Below are 18,908 nucleotides of genomic sequence, written 5' to 3'. Positions count from 1 at the left end.
CCGCCCGCCCACCCGAGACACGCCTCCGTGCGTGTAACCACGCCCACGGGAACGCCCCCCATCCTCTCCGAGGGAGGGAAACTGAGGCAGGGAGCGGGGGCTCGGCCCCGGCTGCTCCACTGACCCCCTCCTCCAATCCCTCGGTGACCCCGGCCCCTGTCGCCGCGCCAGACCCCGAGCACTCCGAGAGTCCCCGTGGAGCTGGGGACAACCCTGGAACCCGTCACCAGTGTCCCCACAGAGGAGCACCCACGTGGGATGGTCCCCAGGGCCCGCCGCTACTCGCTGCCTCAGTTTCCCCTCCCACGGGGGACCACACTTTGGGATAGCCCAGGTGAGACCCACGCGGCCAAGCACCCATCGCGGTCAGCCGTGGGTCCGTGGGATGGGATGTCACCGCTGGTGGCAAAGGCCACAGTGACAACGGGGCACCCGCAGGTGCCACCGCCGGGCTGCGCGAAAGAGCCGCGCCCGGGGCCGAGCACCGGCGGGCTCACGGCACGGGGACACGCGGCTGCGCCCGCTCCGTCGCCTGCCATCTCCATCAGCCTCGGCGGGGACAGCAGGACGCGATGGCAAGTGACAGGCGCCGCCAGCGCCGGGGGTGAGCGAAGGACGCGGGGATGGGGGAGGGCGACACGGACACACAGGCACAGAGCGGCCCGGGGCCGCTCCCGGTGCCGCCTGCCACCGCGGTTCGGTGACAACACCGAGGTGGCATCAGCCTCAGTGGCACTTGTGAGGTCCAGAGGGTCATCATCTCCCCTGCCCCTAAAAAAACCCTGGGGGTGCATCCCCTCATCCCCTTCACGCCTATGCAATGGCCCCAAACCCCAGGGGACACGCGGGGGACAAGCCCCACCCCCGCCCCAAAAGAGGGGAGGGCCAAGGAGACTTTTGACAGCCATCGATCGCCCCCGCATGTCCCCCGGCTCCCGCAGAGGCTTTAATCAGCGAGCAGAAATCAATTAGCTACCTTTAAGGAGGCAATTATTCCTGGGGTCTTTACAAGGCTGGGGAGGTGGGAGAGTATTTTGGGGTGGGGGTGCTGCTAGCACCGTATCCCCCCTCAAAGTTTGATACCATTATGTCACCAGCTGTTTCCCTGGTTCTTTCCTCCATCATTTTTGCTACCCTCCTCTCCACACCCCCCTATTCCTCATTATCTTTCTGTTTTAACAAGTGCCTAAAAATACGCCTCGCGAGGTCACGGGCTGCGTGAGTCACCATCAGCACAGGGACGGGGTGGCCCGGGTGGGCAAGGGGCTCTGTGTGGGGACAGGGTGGCAGGGACACAGAGGACAGGCCCACGCTGGTTGCATCAGGGCACTCGCCTCACCTGGAGGGTCAGGGGACATCCCCGGTCCTGGCTACTGCATCCTCATGGTGGGGACACAGCCCCAGGCCACCTCGTTGCCACAGGACATTGTGTCCCCTTGGCATAGCCACCACCCCAGGCCACCGCATCGCTCTGGACCACCCTGTCCTCATGGCAAGGCCACCGCCCTTGGCCACCATGTCCTCAGGCTGTGGCCCTACAGCCAGGTGCAGAGCCAGGACAGCCTCAGCAGTGCCGTGGAAGAGCAGCCCTGAATGGGGGGTACAACACCCCGGGTGACACTGACTGGAGCCCCTCAGGTGCTCCCTTCATGGGGAGGGGGGGCAGACAGCCCCTCAAACCATCTCCATCCACCTGGGCACAGCTCTGAACTGCACATTTGGGAGTGCAGGAGCTGGGAAAGGGACAAAGGCGGGAGGTGGCAGCAGCAGTGGCTGTGACGGCAGCGATGGCAGCAGTGACAGCAGTGACTCCAGTGGTAGTGGTGGTGGCCACAGTGGCTGTGATGGCAGTGGTGGCTGCAGTGGTGGCTATTGCAGTGGTGAGTGCAGCGGTGACAACAGTGGATGTCACAGCTGCAGTGGTTGCGGTGGTGCCTACAGTGATGGTGGTGGCAGTAGTGGCTGTGGTGCCTGTAGGGCTGTGGTGGCAGCGGTGGCTGTGGTGACAGCAGTGGCAGCGGTGGCTGTGGTGGCAGCGGTGGCTGTGGTGACAGCAGTGGCAGTGGTGCAGCGGTGGCTGTGGTGACAGCAGTGGCAGCGGTGGCTGTGGTGGCTGTGGTGGCAGCGGTGTCTGTGGTGACAGCAGTGGCAGCGGTGGCTGTGGTGGCAGCAGTGGCTGTGGTGGCTGTGGTGGCAGCAGTGGCTGTGGTGGCTGTGGTGGCTGTGGTGGCAGCGGTGTCTGTGGTGACAGCAGTGGCAGCGGTGGCTGTGGTGGCAGCAGTGGCTGTGGTGGCAGCAGTGGCAGCGGTGGCTGTGGTGCAGCGGTGGCAGCGGTGGCTGTGGTGGCAGCGGTGGCTGTGGTGCAGCGGTGGCTGTGGTGCAGCGGTGGCAGCGGTGGCTGTGGTGGCAGTGGTGGCAGCGGTGGCAGCGGTGGCTGTGGTGACAGCAGTGGCAGCGGTGGCTGTGGTGCAGCGGTGGCTGTGGTGCAGCGGTGGCAGCGGTGGCTGTGGTGCAGCGGTGGCTGTGGTGCAGCGGTGGCTGTGGTGACAGCAGTGGCAGCGGTGGCTGTGGTGACAGCGGTGGCAGCGGTGGCTGTGGTGCAGCGGTGGCTGTGGTGACAGCAGTGGCAGCGGTGGCAGCGGTGGCTGTGGTGCAGCGGTGGCTGTGGTGACAGCAGTGGCAGTGGTGTCTGTGGTGACAGCAGTGGCTGCAGCTGTCGCGGCGGTGGCTGCGGCGGTGGCGGTGGCTGCGGCTCCGCTCGACGCCCGCCGCTCCTCTGCAAAGGTTAAGCAAACAGCGGCTCCCGCAGAATCGATGCCGGCCGAGCCCTCGGCTGTTTGCTTTGGCAGCGCGGCGCGGGGGCGGGTGGGCCGTGCTGGGGACGCCGGCAGCGGGGACGGGGACAATCAATGCTCCAGGTTTGGCCGGGGGTGGCTGCGCCCACCACCTCCCCTTGCTGTGGAACTCATGGAGGAGGATTCGGGGAAGGGCAAGGGTGGTCGGGCCAGGGCAGGGGGCTCGTGGGGCCGGCACTGTGCCGTGCCTCAGTTTCCCCTCCTGGCATTGTGGCAGACACTGCCCATAGGGCCACGCTTGGCCAGGGGGACAGGGACAGGGACCTGCCACCTGGCCCTGCCACCGTGGCTCAGCCCAGGCGTGTCTCAGCTGGAATTAAGACAGAGCTGGACACAACCGATGAGCCCAATGTCGGCCCGCAATGATGAGCCTGGGGAGGGAGTGGCCATTTGCAGGCCCCGATGAGTTTGGCTGCTGTCCCCAAATTCCAACTGTGTCTTCAGGATGGGCTCCGGAAGGGGCCATGGGAGGGGGACATTCAGCTGTGGCAGGGAGGGCCAACTGTCTGCTGGCCTGGAAGAAGTGGAGGGCTGGTTGGTGAGCTGGGTGGTCGGTGGCCAGCTGGCTCCCAGGCAGTGAGTGGGCTCGTGGGACACCCAGCCGCTCGCTGGATGGGTCGGTGGCTGGGGTTGGGCTGGCTGGCTGGCGGGTTGCTTGCCTGGCTGGGTGTTTGGCTAGATGGCTGATAGGCTGGCTGGCCAGTAGACCACCAGTCAGGCTGCCTGTCCAGATGTCCGTCCGCTTGTCTGGCTAGCTGAGCCGCTGGCTGGTGGCCAGCCAGCTGACCCCGGGGCTGGCTAGCTGGCCAGGGCAGCCCCGGCCCCGGGGCCAGCAACATCCCGGCACGTCCCAGCCCAGCTCCGGGCACTGTCCCCCTCCCAGCGGGCGGAGCCCTGCCGCGGGCAGGGGAGGGCAAGGTGTGGGTGGCACATCCCCCGTCCCTGTCCCCGTCGCGCTGCCTCATTACGGACGCGGCGGGGCCCGTCACCCTCCCGCCGCGCGGCAATTAAGGGCTGCCAGCACCGGCGGTTAATTAGCGCCGGCCGTGAGTGCTGGGAGGCGGCGGCCGCAGGGCTGGCGGAGGGGACGGGCTCGGGGACGTGTCCCCCGGGGCCATGCGGTGGGAGTAGCCGGGATTTGGGCGGCTGGGCCCAGCTGTGCTGTCGCGGGGGTGCCCCACGGCCCTGGGGGCGGTGTGACAGGGAGGGGGGCGCAGTGACAAGTGGGTGCCAGCGATGGGGTCTGCAGGGGGTGGCACCGGGGAGTGTCCTGCACGGCGACGGTATGTGGCACCCCAGGCTGTGCAGTGACGGTGACAGTGGGTAACACCCCGTGGGCCATGCAGTGACAGTGACACTGGGTGATACACTGTGGGCCGGCAGTGACGGTGACAGTGGGTGACACCCCGTGGGCCATGCACTGACATAGCATTGTGTGACAGCCCCAGCACCAGGCACTGACGGTGACTCTGTGTGACAATCCACGGGAGCTGCAGTGACACTGCGTGGCACCCGGCGGCCCCACAGTGACAGTGACACTCTGTGCACTGCGCGGTGACAGTGACACCATGTGACACTCCGGGGAGCAACAGTGAAGCTGTGCAACACCGCAGGGCTGCGCAGCGGCTCCGTGAGACACGAGTGGGGCTGTGCAGCCGTGGTGACACTATGCGACACCCCAGGGAGGCGCGCAGTGACACTGACACTGTGCCACACCCCGGGGGCCGTGCAGTGACACCTGTGACAACAGATGCCGTGCAGTGACAGCGGTGACACCAGTGCCATGTAGTGACACCACACTCAGACCCCCGGCTTGTTCTCCCTTGTGGGTATGGAGGCGCCCACCCAGTTCCCACCTGGGGACATGCCCCGTGGGGGGACACCACACTGTACCTGCAGCTTCGTGAGGGGACATCTGACCCCACCCTCTGCCCCAGCGAGCGTGCCATGGTGGGTGCGCCAGGGAAGGGGGGCTCCAGGAATGGGGTACACCAGGGAAGGGGTGCTCTGAGGAAGGAAGGGAGGGAAGGAATGGGGTACCCCAGGGAGGGGTGCTCCAGGGATGGAGCTCCAAGAAAGGGAGGTTTCAGGAGTGGGGAAGGGGATGATGCTCCGAGGAGAGGGGGTGCCCTGTGAAGGGGTGCACTGGGGAAGGAAGTGCCCCAGGTGGGGGCTGCTCCGGTTCGGAAGGGGGTGCAGGAGCAGGGGCGCAGCAGCAGGAGGGTCTGACTGTCACGAGCCCCCGCCAGCCGCAGCACAATCGATCCAGCCGCCAATTTGCACAGTCAAATATTTGGCTTTTCGGCGCGGGGCCGGCTCTGCTCGAGCCGCCCCGGTGGCGCGGGCCGCGGTGACGGCGGCGGCTGCTCCGCGACCGGTGGCGGGGCGTGCGGCGAGCTGGGGCGGCCTGAGCACGGGGCTGTGCCCGGGCTGGGCTGGGGTGCAGCACCCGCGAGCCTCCATCAGCACCCACGGGCCTTGGGAGCCCACGTGGAGCCCGCTCAGGGGGCAGAAGCTGTGCCACGAGCACAGGGGCTTAGCCAGGGTGTCCTCCAGGTCCCCTCCATGGCCACTGACCGCCGATAGCACCCGCTCCAGGGAGCTGAGCCATCTGCCACCGACAGGGAACGGCTGAGGCTTGGCCACACGGCCACGGCCATGGCCACAGCTGGCCATGGGCTTGTCACCGAGAGGTTCGGCTGGGGTGTGGGATGGGAAGGAGTGGGAGTGGTGGTGCTGAGGCAATCCTGGGGCCGCTCCCACGGATGGACACCACACAGCTCCCATGGTCACAACTCCGTATCCAAGCTCCACAGCCCTTCTCCCGTGGGTGCCAACGCCCGGGCCCGCAGCCCACGCAGGGGGCTCAGCCCCTAGGTCAGCCCAGGACCCCCCCAGCCGTGCCAGCGCCGTGGGCAGCCTTGTGCCTCACCATGGCCCAGACCCACTCGCTCCCTCGGCCCCGCTAAACTCGTTAGAGGCGGGCGAACGTCAGCCGGGCGGGAGCGAAGCGCCAAATGCGATTATTCCCCGTCTCGCTCCATCCTTCCACCCCGGCCCCGTTTATCGCGGAGGCGGGCGGGAGGGAGGCGGAACTGGCTCTTATCTCTGCTGAGAAATCCCGCTCCGGCCCTGATTTATGGCTGGCTGCGAGGGACTCCAGCGGCACCGCACAATTACGGAGCATTTAGAGCACGGAGGGGTCAGCGCTCGAGTACAGCTGTAAGAGCCGGGGTAGCCAGGTGGGCAGTCCAGCTCAGGGAGGCTCCCTGGGGCTGCACAGGGACCACCCACAGGTCTCTCCAGGTGGGTGAGACATGGGACCTGCTGGTGCACACTGGGGTTCAGGGGAGGATGGAGGTGGAAGAATGCCTGGCCCAGAAAAGGGGCACGTGCTGGCTGGGGACACCCTGGGAAGGTGTCTGTGCCTAAAGGATGGCACAGGGGACAGGCAGGACATTGCCTCACACGCAGGAGGGTGGGAACACCCTGGAGGATCTCAGGGATCACCATGTGCAGGGAGGTGGCCAGGGGCTGGCAGCACCCACCTTTCTCAAAGTGTGGGGACAGGGGTACCCCAGAGGGAATGTGCTGGTCACAGAGAACCACAGCAGGTCCAGGATCACATCCCTGCAAGCCAGATCCATCCCGTGGAATGCCCAGAGCCAACACTGAGCCACGGCCCCCCCAAGGAAGGCCTGGCAGGGCTGATGCTCCAAGCAGCTCCTGGAGCAGCTCAGGGATGTTTACTGGGAAAAGCAGGAGCGGCCAGCAGCTCTTCCTGCGTGTGCTGAACTTTACAGAGCGCAGCCGTGCCCCAGCATAGGAACAGCCTGGGAAGAGCTGCGGGACACGGAGCAGCTGCTGTTCAGTGTTTTATTAAAACAAAAGTGAAGAGCCAGCACCCGCCTCGCCCAGGCTCGGCTCTCCCACCGGGAACTGCTGCCAAAGGAAGCTCAAACAGCAGGAAATGAGTTTGAATGAGGCAGAGCCCAGGTCTCAGCCTGCTCCAGGGTGGATCAGAGCCTTGGATCCAAAGCCAAGGATGATCCACGAGTGATGGACGCAGAGGGCAGGGGGGAGGAGCAGCCAGCTGAATACCCGATCCATGTGAATGAGGTGCTGCCCTCCCCCTCACTGATTTAACAAGTTTCCATTAAATCAACATGAAAAACGGGAAATCCCAAATCTAAATTTGGATTAGGAGCTATGAGGAATCACCCAAGAGACACTGGAGGCAATAACGGCCTGAGAAGGCACCCAGCTGTATTGAGATTGTCCTGGAAGACATTGAAGTGAGATTGTATCCAATTAAAGTGAGATCCTCCCAGATTAAAGTGAGATCGTCCCAGATTAAAGTGCCTCAGCTCACCAAAGTCCCACAACAGAGACCCACACGGGGACAAGGGTGTCATCCCACAGGCACGGCTGGTGGGTGAGAACCTGAGCAGGGAGAATGTGCCTGAAAAAAACTCTGGCTGCGTTCACCTTGGGAAGTGTGCAAGGAGAGCCTCATGCCTCTGTCTGCATTCAGCCGGCGAAGCTCATTAACAGAGGTGGCCTTTCACTGCCCTTTTCAAACGGGGAAATTCAGGCCCCTTCCCTGACTAAGAGAAAAGGTGAATTAAGAGATGAAATGCCGGATGAGGAGGAACAGCAGCCCCCCGAGCCCGGCAGCAGCCGCGCCCACCGCCAGCCGTGCCCAGAGGAAATCCAGGGAATCCTCGAGGCGGGTGTGCAGCTGCAGGACCTGCCGGCGCGTGCCCTCCCAGTCCCCGGAGTTGTCGATGACGTGGGTCGCCCACCTGCGCTTCTCCTCCAGGGGCAGCTGGCAGCTGATCCGAGCTTCGGCCTCGGCCGCGCCCAGCCCGCTCCTCTTCATCAGCCGCGCCAGCTGCGTCGGGGGGTCACTGCCGGGCAGAGCACGGGTGAGCTGGGCCGGGAGGGAACGGGGATCTGCCTTCCTCGGGCAGTCACCGGGAAAAAGGGGGAATGAGAGAGGTGTCCCCGTGGCATTTCTGACACAGCCAGCCTGCACTTGGATCAGCAGAGCCACCATTGCCTGGGCTGTTCTCAGCATTCACACAGCCTGTAACAGTGCCCCAGATCCTGCCCTGATAGAGCATGGGTTGTGGAGGGCCCCAAGGCACTGAATTCCCCTCTATGATGGTTCCAGGGAAAGCTCAGGAAGGCCCTCATGCACTATAAAGGCAGGTATTGCTTCTCTCAACAGGCTTTGCACCAGGGCTGAGGCTGAACCTTCACCAAGAGTGGAGGCACATGACGGTCCCCTCTGAGAGAGGTGGCTTTGTCCCTGTCCTCGTGGTTCCCAGAACACTTACCAATAAACCAGCACTGTGTATTTCATAAACCTGGTCAATCCACGGGTCTCGAAGAGCAGAGGGATGTCAAGGATCACGTAGCGGTAGCCTGTGGAAATGGCAACATTCCCCAAAAAAGGGAACAGTGTTAACCCCCATTCCCAAATCCCTTGTGCTGCACACACACCATGGCCAGGAGAAGCAAAGCAAGCAGGAGCTCTACAGCTCCACGATCACAGCCAAGCAGAGCCTGCTGGCCCTCCTCCCTCTCATAGGGAGGAAATGGTTTCATTCCAAGTTTCCAGAGGGAAAAAAAAATCAACCCTAACCTGGCTGCTTCAGACCAAAGGTGAAACTGCAGAAATATAATGAGGAGCTGAAAAGAGGAGCTGAAATGAGAGCAGCAGTGCCTGGCTGGCAAGAGCAGCAGCTGTACACTGTGCTGGCCTCTCCCGGGAAGCAGTGCCCACAGCAGGATCTGCTCTCCACTCCTTCTCTTGTCCAAGACTTCACCAGGCTGCAGCCATCTGAGCCAACATTTTCAAGCTCAGCTTTCCTCCCTTTATGAAAAGCTTTGGCTAAACAGCTCAATTTTTCCAAGGAGAGCAAGGAAATCCCTGCAGACCTCCTGCAGCTGTGACAGTGAAATGTGGGGGGAACCTCCAGGCACAGCCCAAGGGCTGAACTCTCACCAAAACTGGCTGAGTATAAAACCTGACACCACAGGGAGCAGAGCTTCTCACAGTCAACCACTGTCCCCCTGGTTCTCTCCCCATGCCTCTGCCCTTGGCCAACATTTGGGGAGGTGAAAAATGCCCTGCTGAGTTTCAGGGAGAGGGTGAGGGGAGGGCAAAGCTCTAACTCAAGACTTCACTCTCCTGTGTGTCATGGGGACATCTCAGGTTTTGTTGATGCCCCCTCTTTATAAGCCCCCTAAAATGGAGTTGCCCACAGCAAGTAAAGTCTTGACAAAGACATCATCATCCAAGGAGCCACCATTCCACCAGCATCCACATTCTGCCCTGAGAGGCTTCTGGCTGCCCTCTGCTTTGATCGATCTGAGCTTTCCTTACACAGCGATCCTCAGAGACAACATCCAGCTATCCCAAATCATTAAATCCTGACTAATGAGGACAAAGCAGCCTGCTGAAGCCACACAGCGCTCTCGCCCAGGGCCAGGACAGCATCCGCCTCCTCAGCCTGCAGCCCCGGGTTCAAGGCTCCATCTCTGGCTCCTGGCATTCCTGCCTGTTGCTTCCTTTGTGCTTCCCCCTCCTCAGCCTGCAGCAGAGCTCGGCCCCGTGGTGCCCCGGCCTGTTCAGCTCTCACAGAGCTCAGGTCTGATAAGCACCACGAATCCAGACTGACTCTATTATGGCATCTGTCTGTCTGTACGGAGAACAGCTGGTGATCTTATCTGGCATTTCTCCAGCCCAGCCTGACAGCTGCATTTGTTCCATTTATCGGGGGAGCGCGGGACTTTGGAAGCCACAGCTGTCAGCCCATTCCTCACCTTATCGACACTCAGAGGGCTCCACAGCTTGCAGTGAAGCTGGAGCAGGCTGGGGGCAGGGAGGGATATTTGGCAGTTTCAGGAGTGTGGCATTATCTGGTGGGTAATCTCGGCAAAGCTGCTCCCAGGCCCTACAGATACACTTTAAAGCACAGAGGAAAGCGGTGAAGGGCAGCAGTGAAAGGCAGGAGTGATTCGGGAATGAATCCTCCAAACACTGACACCAAAGGCCACTGCAGGCAGAGCACAAAGGCTGTCACTCAATGTCCCTTCCCTATCTCTGTCATCCCTGCCCCTCTCCCCACATTCAAACCAAAGGCAGAGGGAGCAGGGATGGCTTCTGCCCAAGCAGCAGTCCTGGCAGGCTGAACGAGGCCTCTTACCGAGTACAAAGTACTTCAGGACCTGCTTCAGCATCTCCTTCAGGATCTCAGGGTGGGTGATGGAGTTCAGCAGCCGCCGTTTCTCTGGCTGGGAGAAGACAATGCTTCCGAGAGCCTCGCGATTTATCTCGCCGTTCTCCAGGAGGATCTCGGGGCCAAAGTGCTGCAGGATCTGCTGATGGGCCTTGGAGTGGGGCTGCACCACTGAGAACATCAAACAGCCGGGGTGAGAGCCAGTTTTACAGCACAGCCAGTGTTTGCATCAGCAACCACCCTCAGATGGGGTTTGCCCATTCACTAACGGAGCACATCTGCCTCCAGCACATCTGTCCTGGCACCACATCTGCACAGCCCAGCAGCTCCTGCCAGAACAGCCCTGCCAGCCCAAGGTCCCTTTGAGGGCTGACACCTGGAAGTCCTGCAGACATTAAGCCAGCACCACAACCCTTCTGGCACGTGCTGCTGCTCAGGGGGACCAGTCAGCAGGGCGGGCAGGACACAGTGATGGCCCCACGCCAAGGCTGGGGGAGCAGCTGGCCTGAGCCAATTCCCACCAGGGATCGAGCAGGAAGATCCTAAAGGAACCAGCAGCAGCTGAAAACTTCAGCACTGTGTGGATACTCACTGCTGTAACTTGGCTCTGGATGCTGCAGAGGTGTTTTTTTTTTACTGTCTTTCACATCAGTCACTAAATCCTTCAGGAAAATGAACAGAAAAATCTTCTAAAAGCTCAATCCCCAGTCAGCCCTTGCAGGGGCTCTGACGTTACAGGAGTGTATAACTTTAAAGCCACCAACAAAAGGGATGAAGCAATAAAACCATAATTAAGCTCCAGCTGAGGGTAACCACAGCGAAGGACAGACCGCAGATAATCATCTCTCCCAAATCCAGCAACATTGCCACAGGTTGTAACCTCAGGCCAACCTCATAAAAGTCTTTAAGACCAATTTTTTTTCTGCCATGGAATATCACATGGAGGCAGTTTCAGGATGGGTGAAATCTATATAGTAAACAAACACATATAAAAAAGGAATTGGTGTAAAATAAAGTGATTGGCAGAAAACTTTCACAGAGTATCTGTAGTGTTTTCCTACCATCTCTGAGGGCTTTTAGCACCTCCAGCAAATTTCCTGCACCTCCAGGGGAATTACAGTGCAATAAAATGTTAAAGCATCACAGCTTTGAGTGGCTACACAGTAAGTTCTTTACCAAACAGAAAAGCTCAGGCACTTCTAAATGACACCATTGCACCATTGCTCAGCAGCAGACCCCAAACCTGCTGCATGCAGGATCTACAGCCCTCAAAACCCAGACTAATCTGGGGGAGAAGCTCACCCAGTCCCACCCCCTGCCCTGGGCAGGGACACTTTCCACTGTCCCAGGTTGCTCCAAGCCCCATCCAGCCTGACCGTGGACACTGCCAGGGATGCTCTGGGCTCTCCTGGTTATCCTGGTGTGGTAAGGGATTAACACCTCACAGGTAATCAGGGAAAACAAGCCCTGCTCTGGTCCTGCTGAGTCAACAGATCTGAGATTCTGAGGTTTTTCTCCAGCCCAAGCCTTTTTTTTTTTTTTTTTTTTTTGAGCACAATGATTTGAGGTCTGATCTCTCAGTATCACCAGAAAAACAACATCCAGCACAGAGGGACATTCCCTTTCAGCCACCAACATAACTGAGTGACAGGACGGGTGTCCTGGGGCTCAGGGGGCATGTTGGACTAGCCAAGGGATCCCACTTTCCAGGGAACCACATTTATTTTTGCCCAGAGCTGGCTTTCAAAGCTGGGAAGCATCACACGCCAGGGGATGGAAACTCCGAGTACAATTTCCCCACGGTGTTTATTAGGTCATGATCTTCTTTTTTTTCTTTATTAAAAATATATCCCGGCTCCAATTCCCCCGCAGCCCCGCGGACTGGGGAGCGGGAGGGAAACCTTCTCCGATGTGTCCAGAGCACCCTCTGCCGTCAGCGAGCCCGGCAGCGAGCCCGGTTGTCAGGGGAACCTCGGGGAGCTCAGGAAAACTCACCCTGCCTGGCAATAACATCGGCATCGATCACGGCACAGCCCAGCTCCCGCAGCACGGCCACCACCGTGCTCTTCCCAGACGCGATGCCACCCGACAGTCCCACCAGGAACATCGTGCTCTGCAGGGGAAAGAGGAGAGCTGGAAAACATGCCAGCACGGGGCGTTCTCTCCATGCTGAGCACATCAAATATTTAGTCCCAAACAGGCAACTTCATTCAAAGCTCATTTTCCTACTTTCTCAGGGTGTCACTGAGACATCAGCAGGATTTTGGCACTCTCTGAGCTGGATTGAACAGTGCTTCCCTGGTGGTTGTGCCTCTTGAGGCAGCCCTAAGTTCCTCCAGCTGGTTTATCTGCAGCTCCAGCACTCGTTTCCCTTTAGCATCTCCACTCATCAAACCAGAGTCCCATGGACAGCACCTGAGCCATGGAATCATGGAATTGTTTGGATTGGAAGAAACCTTAAAGCCCATCCAACTCCACCTCCTGGTATGGGCAGGGACATCTTCCACTGTCCCAGGGTGCTCCGAGCCCTGTCCAGCCTGGCCTGGAACACTTTCAGGGATGGGGCAGCCACAGCTGCTCTGTGCCAGGGCCTCCCCACAATCACAGGAGGAATTCCTGCCCAATATTCCATCTGGCAATGGGAAGCCATTTCCCCTTGTCTTGTCACTCCAGGCGCTTGTCCAAAGTCCCTCCTGGAGCCCCTTTAGGCCCTGCAAGGGGCTCTGAGTTCTCCTTGGATCCTCCTCCTCTCCAGGTGAACACCCCCAGCTGTCCCAGCCTGGCTCCAGAGGGGCTCCAGCCCCCAGAGCAGCTCCATGGCCTCCTCTGGACCTGCCCAGAGAAATCAGGGAATTTCTGGCAGCTTTGTTGAGGGTGACCCAGGAGCAGTGAAAAAGGGGCAGAATTCAGACAATGTCTGAGCCAGGACTGGGACACAGGAGCCCGAGAAGGAGAGCCCTGCTCAATCCCTGCAGCCAGGTACTGGAGCTCAGCCACCTCTGACACCACCAGACACTCAGTGAACCCCATTCCTACACCACTGGCAGCCCCAAGGACAGGGACCTCACAGTTCTGAGCAGCAAACTGCTGTCTGTGAGCTGTCAAACAGGGCCCTGAGCACACATCTCTGCTTGCCCTTGGCCTCCAGGCCGGGAGGGGGTTGGTAACCTGGCTCCCACAGCTCCTGCACAGACATCTCCCTGCTCAATCCAGACCCTGCAATCCTCTAAATCCTGCTTGTGTGCTCTCAAAACCAAAAGATTCAGCCTCACGGAGAGCTGAGGGGACTATGAGTATCTGCATCCCAAAAATCCACCAGCCCAGCAGGCTGGATGCAACCCCAGTGTCCCTCCTGCAGCCCAGCCCGGAGCAGCTGAGTCCTGCAAACCCCCAGGGACAGCAGCTCTGCCTCTGCTGTCACCTCATCCAGGGTGACACCATGGTGAGGGGCTGAACCCCCCACAGCCCAGCCTGTGGCTGTCACAGCTGAGAAGGAACTGGCTCCACCAACTTGGTGACTGCTGGTAGTCACTCTTCAGCTTTGCCTTGCCCAGATCCTGCTCCCAGCCCCAACAATCTCTGCCACCATCGCTCTGATCTCCACCCCCCCTCCAGACATCCCCAGCCCCCCAAAACCTCTGCACATAAAGGACCAGGTACCTGCTGCCCACAGAGCCCCCGTGAGTGGCACCCCAGGACAGCAGGTGGGCACACGGGGCTGCAGGAGGGCTGAGGGTGGCTGCAAACTCAGCACTGCAACCCTTGGGCTAGAGAACAACAACAAAAAAACCACACTTCAGCCACAATTCAGTCCTGCAAACAGGACCCAAAGGCACAGCTGGGTGGGCAAGTTCTGGGGCAGCTGGAGGCAGCTCAGCACAGGGAAGGGGCAGAGCTGGAGCAGAAGCAGCAGCTCAGGCAGCAGCAGCAGTGCTCCTTCCCTTTTCCGGACCCCAGCACAACAGATGGGGATAGCTCCAGCAGCAACAAGGGGGATCCAAAGGAATCAGAGAGGACCAAAATGTTAATAACAACCAGCAGTGACTGGGGAGGCTGCTGTAATCCCAGCAGGACCTGGCCCCCATGGGGAGCCTCTCTGATGTCACGGGGGGCTTGGAGTGACATAGGAGTTTTTTATTTACCCCAGCAGGTTAAAATCCTGCCCTCCCACCAGGACTTTATACTCCCACTGCTGCAGCCTGTGAGGGGCAACACTGGAGGAGCTGGATCACGGCAGTGGAGGCTCCTGCTTTGTAAAAATACACGGAAAGAAATACAATTTGTGAAAATACACTGCAAACCCTCCTGCCCTTGTAAACACAGGGCTTTAACTGCAGTAAGCCCAGCATTCTGGCCTCCAGCCTCAGCTGGGACTTGCTCCCAAAACCCTGCTATTTCTGTCCCTCCTTTGCATGCCCCCAGCACAGGAATTACTGCAGGGGGAAAGCAGCCCTTGGAAGGGTTATGCTGGAAACCAGGGCCAGCCAGGGATCTGAACACTTGTGCTGTCCAAGGGCCTGCACAGATCTCAGGCATCAATATTTAACAAGCTCTGGTTTGAACTGCACACGAGGGGAGAGGGCAGCCCGCTCCTGCAGATGTTACTGGCAGGAGCCAAAAACAGTTTTCCCCAAAATAGGTAATTTTGGGGCGATATATTTGGCCTGTTCCAACTAAAGCAGACATGGGGGGAAAAAAGAGAACACAAGCCACAGAAGCTGGTCAGGCTCTGTTCCTGCAGTGAGGAATGGGGAGATACACCCAAGGCACTGAGGAAACGTTTTTCAAATAATTAAGTGCCCAAAAATTCCCGTGTCTCAATTCCTGGGGGTTTGGAGCACAGCAGGAGCTGCCAGCCTCCATCCATCCATCAGGCAAGAACAGGGACAGGGGATGAAGCCGGACCGTGTCCTCCAGCACCATCCTCACCCGGCCTCCTCTCTGTGCTGGGGCTGAGAGCGCTGGTGTTTGGCTGAGGAGGCTGCAGCCAAAGGGAAGAATCACGGAGCCATCGTTAACTGGCGGGGAAGGAGCCGCCGCCACCACAAACACCTCACCCGACCCCGCGGGGCCGCCATGGCCGCCGCCCTCACCACTCACCCTCCGCCCGGCTTCACACGCGCCGCAGTGTCCCGCGCGCCTATTGGCTGGCGGGAAGCGGGGGCGTCCCCCCAGCCAATCGGCGCCGCCCTCATTAGACTCGAACTATCCCTCAAGCAGGAAACGGGCGGAGACACGAGCAGCGCGGCCGCGGCGGGGAACGGGCGAGCGGGGCAACGGGCCGCGGCCCTCCGTCCGCCGCGGCATCCACGCGGCTGCCCGCTGTGAGGGAGCGCTCCCGCCACCGGCGCCCCGCCCCTGGACAGCCCCCAGGGACCGACGGGAATTGTAGTCCCGGCCCCGGCGCAGCTCGGCCCGCGCAAACCCACGCAAACTACTACTCCCGGCATGCCTCGCGGCCCGCCGGCCAATCGTGGCGCGCTTTGTTGCGGGGGTGCGGCACGCGCGGAGGCTCCGTTCAAGATGGCGGACGACAGTGAGACAGCAGTGAGGCGGCCACCGGCGAGGCCTTCGCGGCCGGCGGCGGAGGAGAACGACCACGAGCATTGCAGCGACTGCGAGAACGAGGCGGAGCATGGCTCTAACCGGGGGTGAGCGGCGGCCGGGACCGCGTGCCACGGCGGCGGCCGGGCCCATTGAGGCGAGGAACGGCCGGGAAGTGAGAGGCGCCCCGCCCCTGGCGTGCGCTGATTGGTCGGTGGGCAGCATCCCGGGCAGCGATTGGTCGAGGCGGCGGTCAGTCTGGCGGGGGGGCGGCGCCGCTGCCCATTCACGCCGCTGCGGGAGCGCGGCGGGGCCGGGCGCGGTGCCCGCGGGCCGGGATGCGGCCGCGAGCGCCTTTTTCGGGCGGAAACGAGCCCGGTTAGCAGCTCTTCCTGGCCTTGCGTTAGGGTGTGTCCCCCCGCATTCCCTCTGCCCTCCCGCACGCGCCTCAGCCCACTCGTGTCACGTCCCCGCGGTGACACCCAGGGCGGTGGCGCGGTTCCCGGCGTGATGCTGCTCTCCGGAGCGTGTGGCATCTCCGTGCCCTGGAATTATCCCGGATTTCTGCACACTCATCCCGTCGTTAGCCTAAACACAGCCCAGGGTTTTGCGGAGCTCTGCCTACATTGTCTCCTTGGAGGAGCGCAGCCCCCAGGGATATGGAATGGTGGAATAACAACAAGGCAGGGAGCGAGCACAGGCAGCGAGGCAGGTCCTTATCTCAGCAGGGAAGAGCTGGAATGCTTAACGTAGCACCCTCATTACTCATTGCCTTAATTAATAGGGCGCAGAGCTGCCTCGCCGTGCCTGGGATGTGCGGGAGAGGCTCGGTCCTCGTTCCTGCTGGGAATGGGAACAGCAGCCTGTGGCTTTCCAGAGCCTTCCGGGGGTTTTGCACTTTGTTTTTCCTGCACCTGAGCTTCCCTGGGCTCCTCCTGCTCTTCTGGTGCTGCTTCCCCAGCCCTGCAGAGCAGAGACCACGGGCTGGGAGAGCCTTTCTCCCTCCACCAGCAGCTTTCCATTGGCAATCCTGCCTGCCCAGGAACCGAAGCGAATAAAAGGTCACTCAAGAAATATCACAGAGGCTTTTTTTATGACAGCACAGCTGCCCATTTATATTTCATTTGCCTCCCGGGTGTGGCACCGTGTCTCAGTTTAATCGGTTTAGCCGAGCTTGGGGAGATTTTTATTTTCTTTCCCTCTGACATGATTAGGTTTGTGGAAGCCAGAGCCGAGCAGAGGAGATGTGGTGCTCAATCACTGCTGCTCCCCAGCCCAGCGGTTCCTCCTGCCCTTTGCCAGGAAAAGGTGTGTTCTGGAGGCCTCCTGGCCATCACTCTGGCCACCTCGAGGAGCTGGAATACCACAAGCAGCCTGGGGAATATCCAGGAGGAAATCGTTTGGAAATAACACCAAAAGCGTGGCTGGTGGGCACAGCCATAAGGAGCATGAGGCAGGGAGGCTTTGGAGCTCTCTGGGAAGCCCCCAGAAGCCACCAGGGAGAGACCAAGGGGTGGGAAGGAGGATGGTTTTCTCTCTGGATGCACAGCCATTAATTCTGTTGATTCCATACCATGCATCCCATTGCAGTGGGGTGTGGGAGTGTTTCCTGTCACGCCACTGACACCATCCCAAAAACAGGCCAAGGGAAGGGCTTTGACCTGCCAGGGTTTATAGAGCCACTCTCAGAGCCCTGCCCGTGCCAGTTTGTGCTGCTGGGAGTCACTGGATCTTGGCACTGAGGTTTAAAACATAAAAGTATTCCTTAGTGAAAGCAATACTTCCTTTCCTTTTAAGGACAGGAAGGAGGAATTGAGTTTCCTCAGCCTCAGCCCTGTGTCAGCATGGGGAAGTGACTGCACTGCTCTCTGCTGTGGCTGTCCAAGCTGATTTTCCAAAGAAAATAATCCCACTTGGTTATTTTTCATATTTCCTTTTGTGTGGAGGGAGCTTCTGCTGTGTCCCTGGTGGCTGTGCAGGATTTATTCCCTGGTTCTGGAGAGGCAGGAGCATTGCATGGGCTCAGCCTGGTGGGGTTTGTCACCTCACAGTGACAGCAAGGATGGGAGTGTCCCAGTCCCCTGAAACGGTTCCATTGTTGTAGAACCACCTGGGGAAGCTGTTCCCGGCAGGAAGGGTTTGGGAGTGCCCTGTGGCACAGCTGGGTTGGTGCTGGATGGGGAGTGAGGGGGCAGAGGGGCTTTCCCAGAGGGGCAGCTGTGGGTTTGGCAGTCCCTGCCATGAGGAGGTTCCTGGGACAGGCACTGAGCTCCAGCAGCTGGGATGCAGCTGTGGGTGTGGGGAGCTCGCTGGGCTCTGGGAGCTGAGCTCTGCCATCTGGAGATCTCCCTCCCTCCCTGCCACAGCCCCTAACGAGATCACAGAGATTACAGCCTGATTAGCCCCTGGCATGGCAGAAGGATTTCCCAGCACCTAAATACGGAGCAGGGATCTACTCCTTCTCATCTGACACTTGCAGCTCCCTCCAGGCTGAGGGAGCTGCCCACAGCTGGAGTTGTTCCCCCTGTGCTTCCTTGCTCAGGTTTGGGAACACCCTTGGATCCAGGGGTAGATAAGTGGGTGCTGAGCTGCAGTTTGTCACTGCATGAGTCTGGTGTTTTCCAGCCTCTGAAGGGGCTGAGCTGATGGAGCAGAGCCAGTCTCAGCAGGTCTCACCCTGAACAAGCCCGGTTGCTGTCTTTAAGTGCTTCCAAAAATCTATTTTCAAGATCATTCGGGTTACAGGGGCTGTGCTCTGGGCAGTGGCTGGAGCTGGAGCCTTTGCCTTCAACTCAGAGAGGCACCTGGAAATGGGGAAGGAGGGATTAGAGTGCTGAGTTATGGCCATGGTGGTGGGGGTGCCTTTCTTAGGAGAAGGGAAAAGTGTTTTCCTTCGCCAGAAAAGAGACCTCAGTGATCTCACAGGGAGATGTTTGCACAGTGCAGCCAAGGTGCCTTTGTCCAGCTACTTCATCCCTCAATGCACCTCAGAATGCAAAGGGATCTGGGAGGGAAAAGGCCTCAAGTGCAGCTGGGAAGGCTGTGGGCTGCTGGATGTGAGCTGGGCTGGGCTGGCAGCTCCCCCTTCCCGGGGATGAAACTGCTCCAGCCCTCTTGGCTTCCTGGCTCAGGCCAGCTGCAGTAGCTGAGATTTTGGATGGTGGTGGCTTGTCCCAGGACGCTGGTGGGGCATTGTCATTAATTTGGGGAGTATCTGGGGGGGTGGAGCTACCCTGGGGAAAGAAGATACTTGCTTTCC

At 60.0% G+C, this 18,908-nt stretch overlaps 2 protein-coding genes across 4 annotated transcripts in view; one reads left to right on the top strand and one right to left on the bottom strand.

The window, feature by feature from the left end:
* Positions 1–7,091: 7,091 nt before the first annotated feature.
* Positions 7,092–13,836, bottom strand: DCAKD (dephospho-CoA kinase domain containing). 3 transcript variants are annotated; one of them, XM_031507033.2, is made up of 5 exons: positions 13,766–13,836; positions 12,101–12,218; positions 10,073–10,276; positions 8,198–8,285; positions 7,092–7,765 (listed from the first exon to the last, which is right to left on the bottom strand). In XM_031507033.2, the coding sequence occupies exons 2-5, from the start codon at positions 12,210–12,212 to the stop codon at positions 7,480–7,482; spliced, it is 690 nt and encodes a 229-aa protein (XP_031362893.1). In that variant the 5' UTR covers positions 12,213–12,218; positions 13,766–13,836; the 3' UTR covers positions 7,092–7,479. The 3 variants fall into 3 exon arrangements, with proteins under 3 accessions (XP_031362893.1, XP_021395552.1, XP_021395551.1); XM_021539877.3 differs by lacking the exon at positions 13,766–13,836 and having other exon boundaries at positions 7,092–7,462; positions 7,661–7,765; positions 12,101–12,416; XM_021539876.3 differs by lacking the exon at positions 13,766–13,836 and having other exon boundaries at positions 12,101–12,416.
* A 1,579-nt stretch (positions 13,837–15,415) lies between these two features.
* Positions 15,416–18,908, top strand: part of NMT1 (N-myristoyltransferase 1) — a 17,929-nt gene continuing 14,436 nt past the window's right edge. Inside the window, exon 1 of the mRNA XM_021539894.3 lies at positions 15,416–15,756. Within this exon, the coding sequence (XP_021395569.1) occupies positions 15,554–15,756 (203 nt within the window). The 5' untranslated portion in view covers positions 15,416–15,553. The remainder of the gene's footprint in view (positions 15,757–18,908) is intronic.

The sequence above is a fragment of the Lonchura striata genome, chromosome 25, assembly GCF_046129695.1.
Source record: "Lonchura striata isolate bLonStr1 chromosome 25, bLonStr1.mat, whole genome shotgun sequence".
NCBI lineage: Eukaryota > Metazoa > Chordata > Aves > Passeriformes > Estrildidae > Lonchura > Lonchura striata.
The sequence above is the reverse complement of the archived record's forward strand: the minus strand, read 5'-3'. Positions and strand labels throughout refer to the sequence as shown.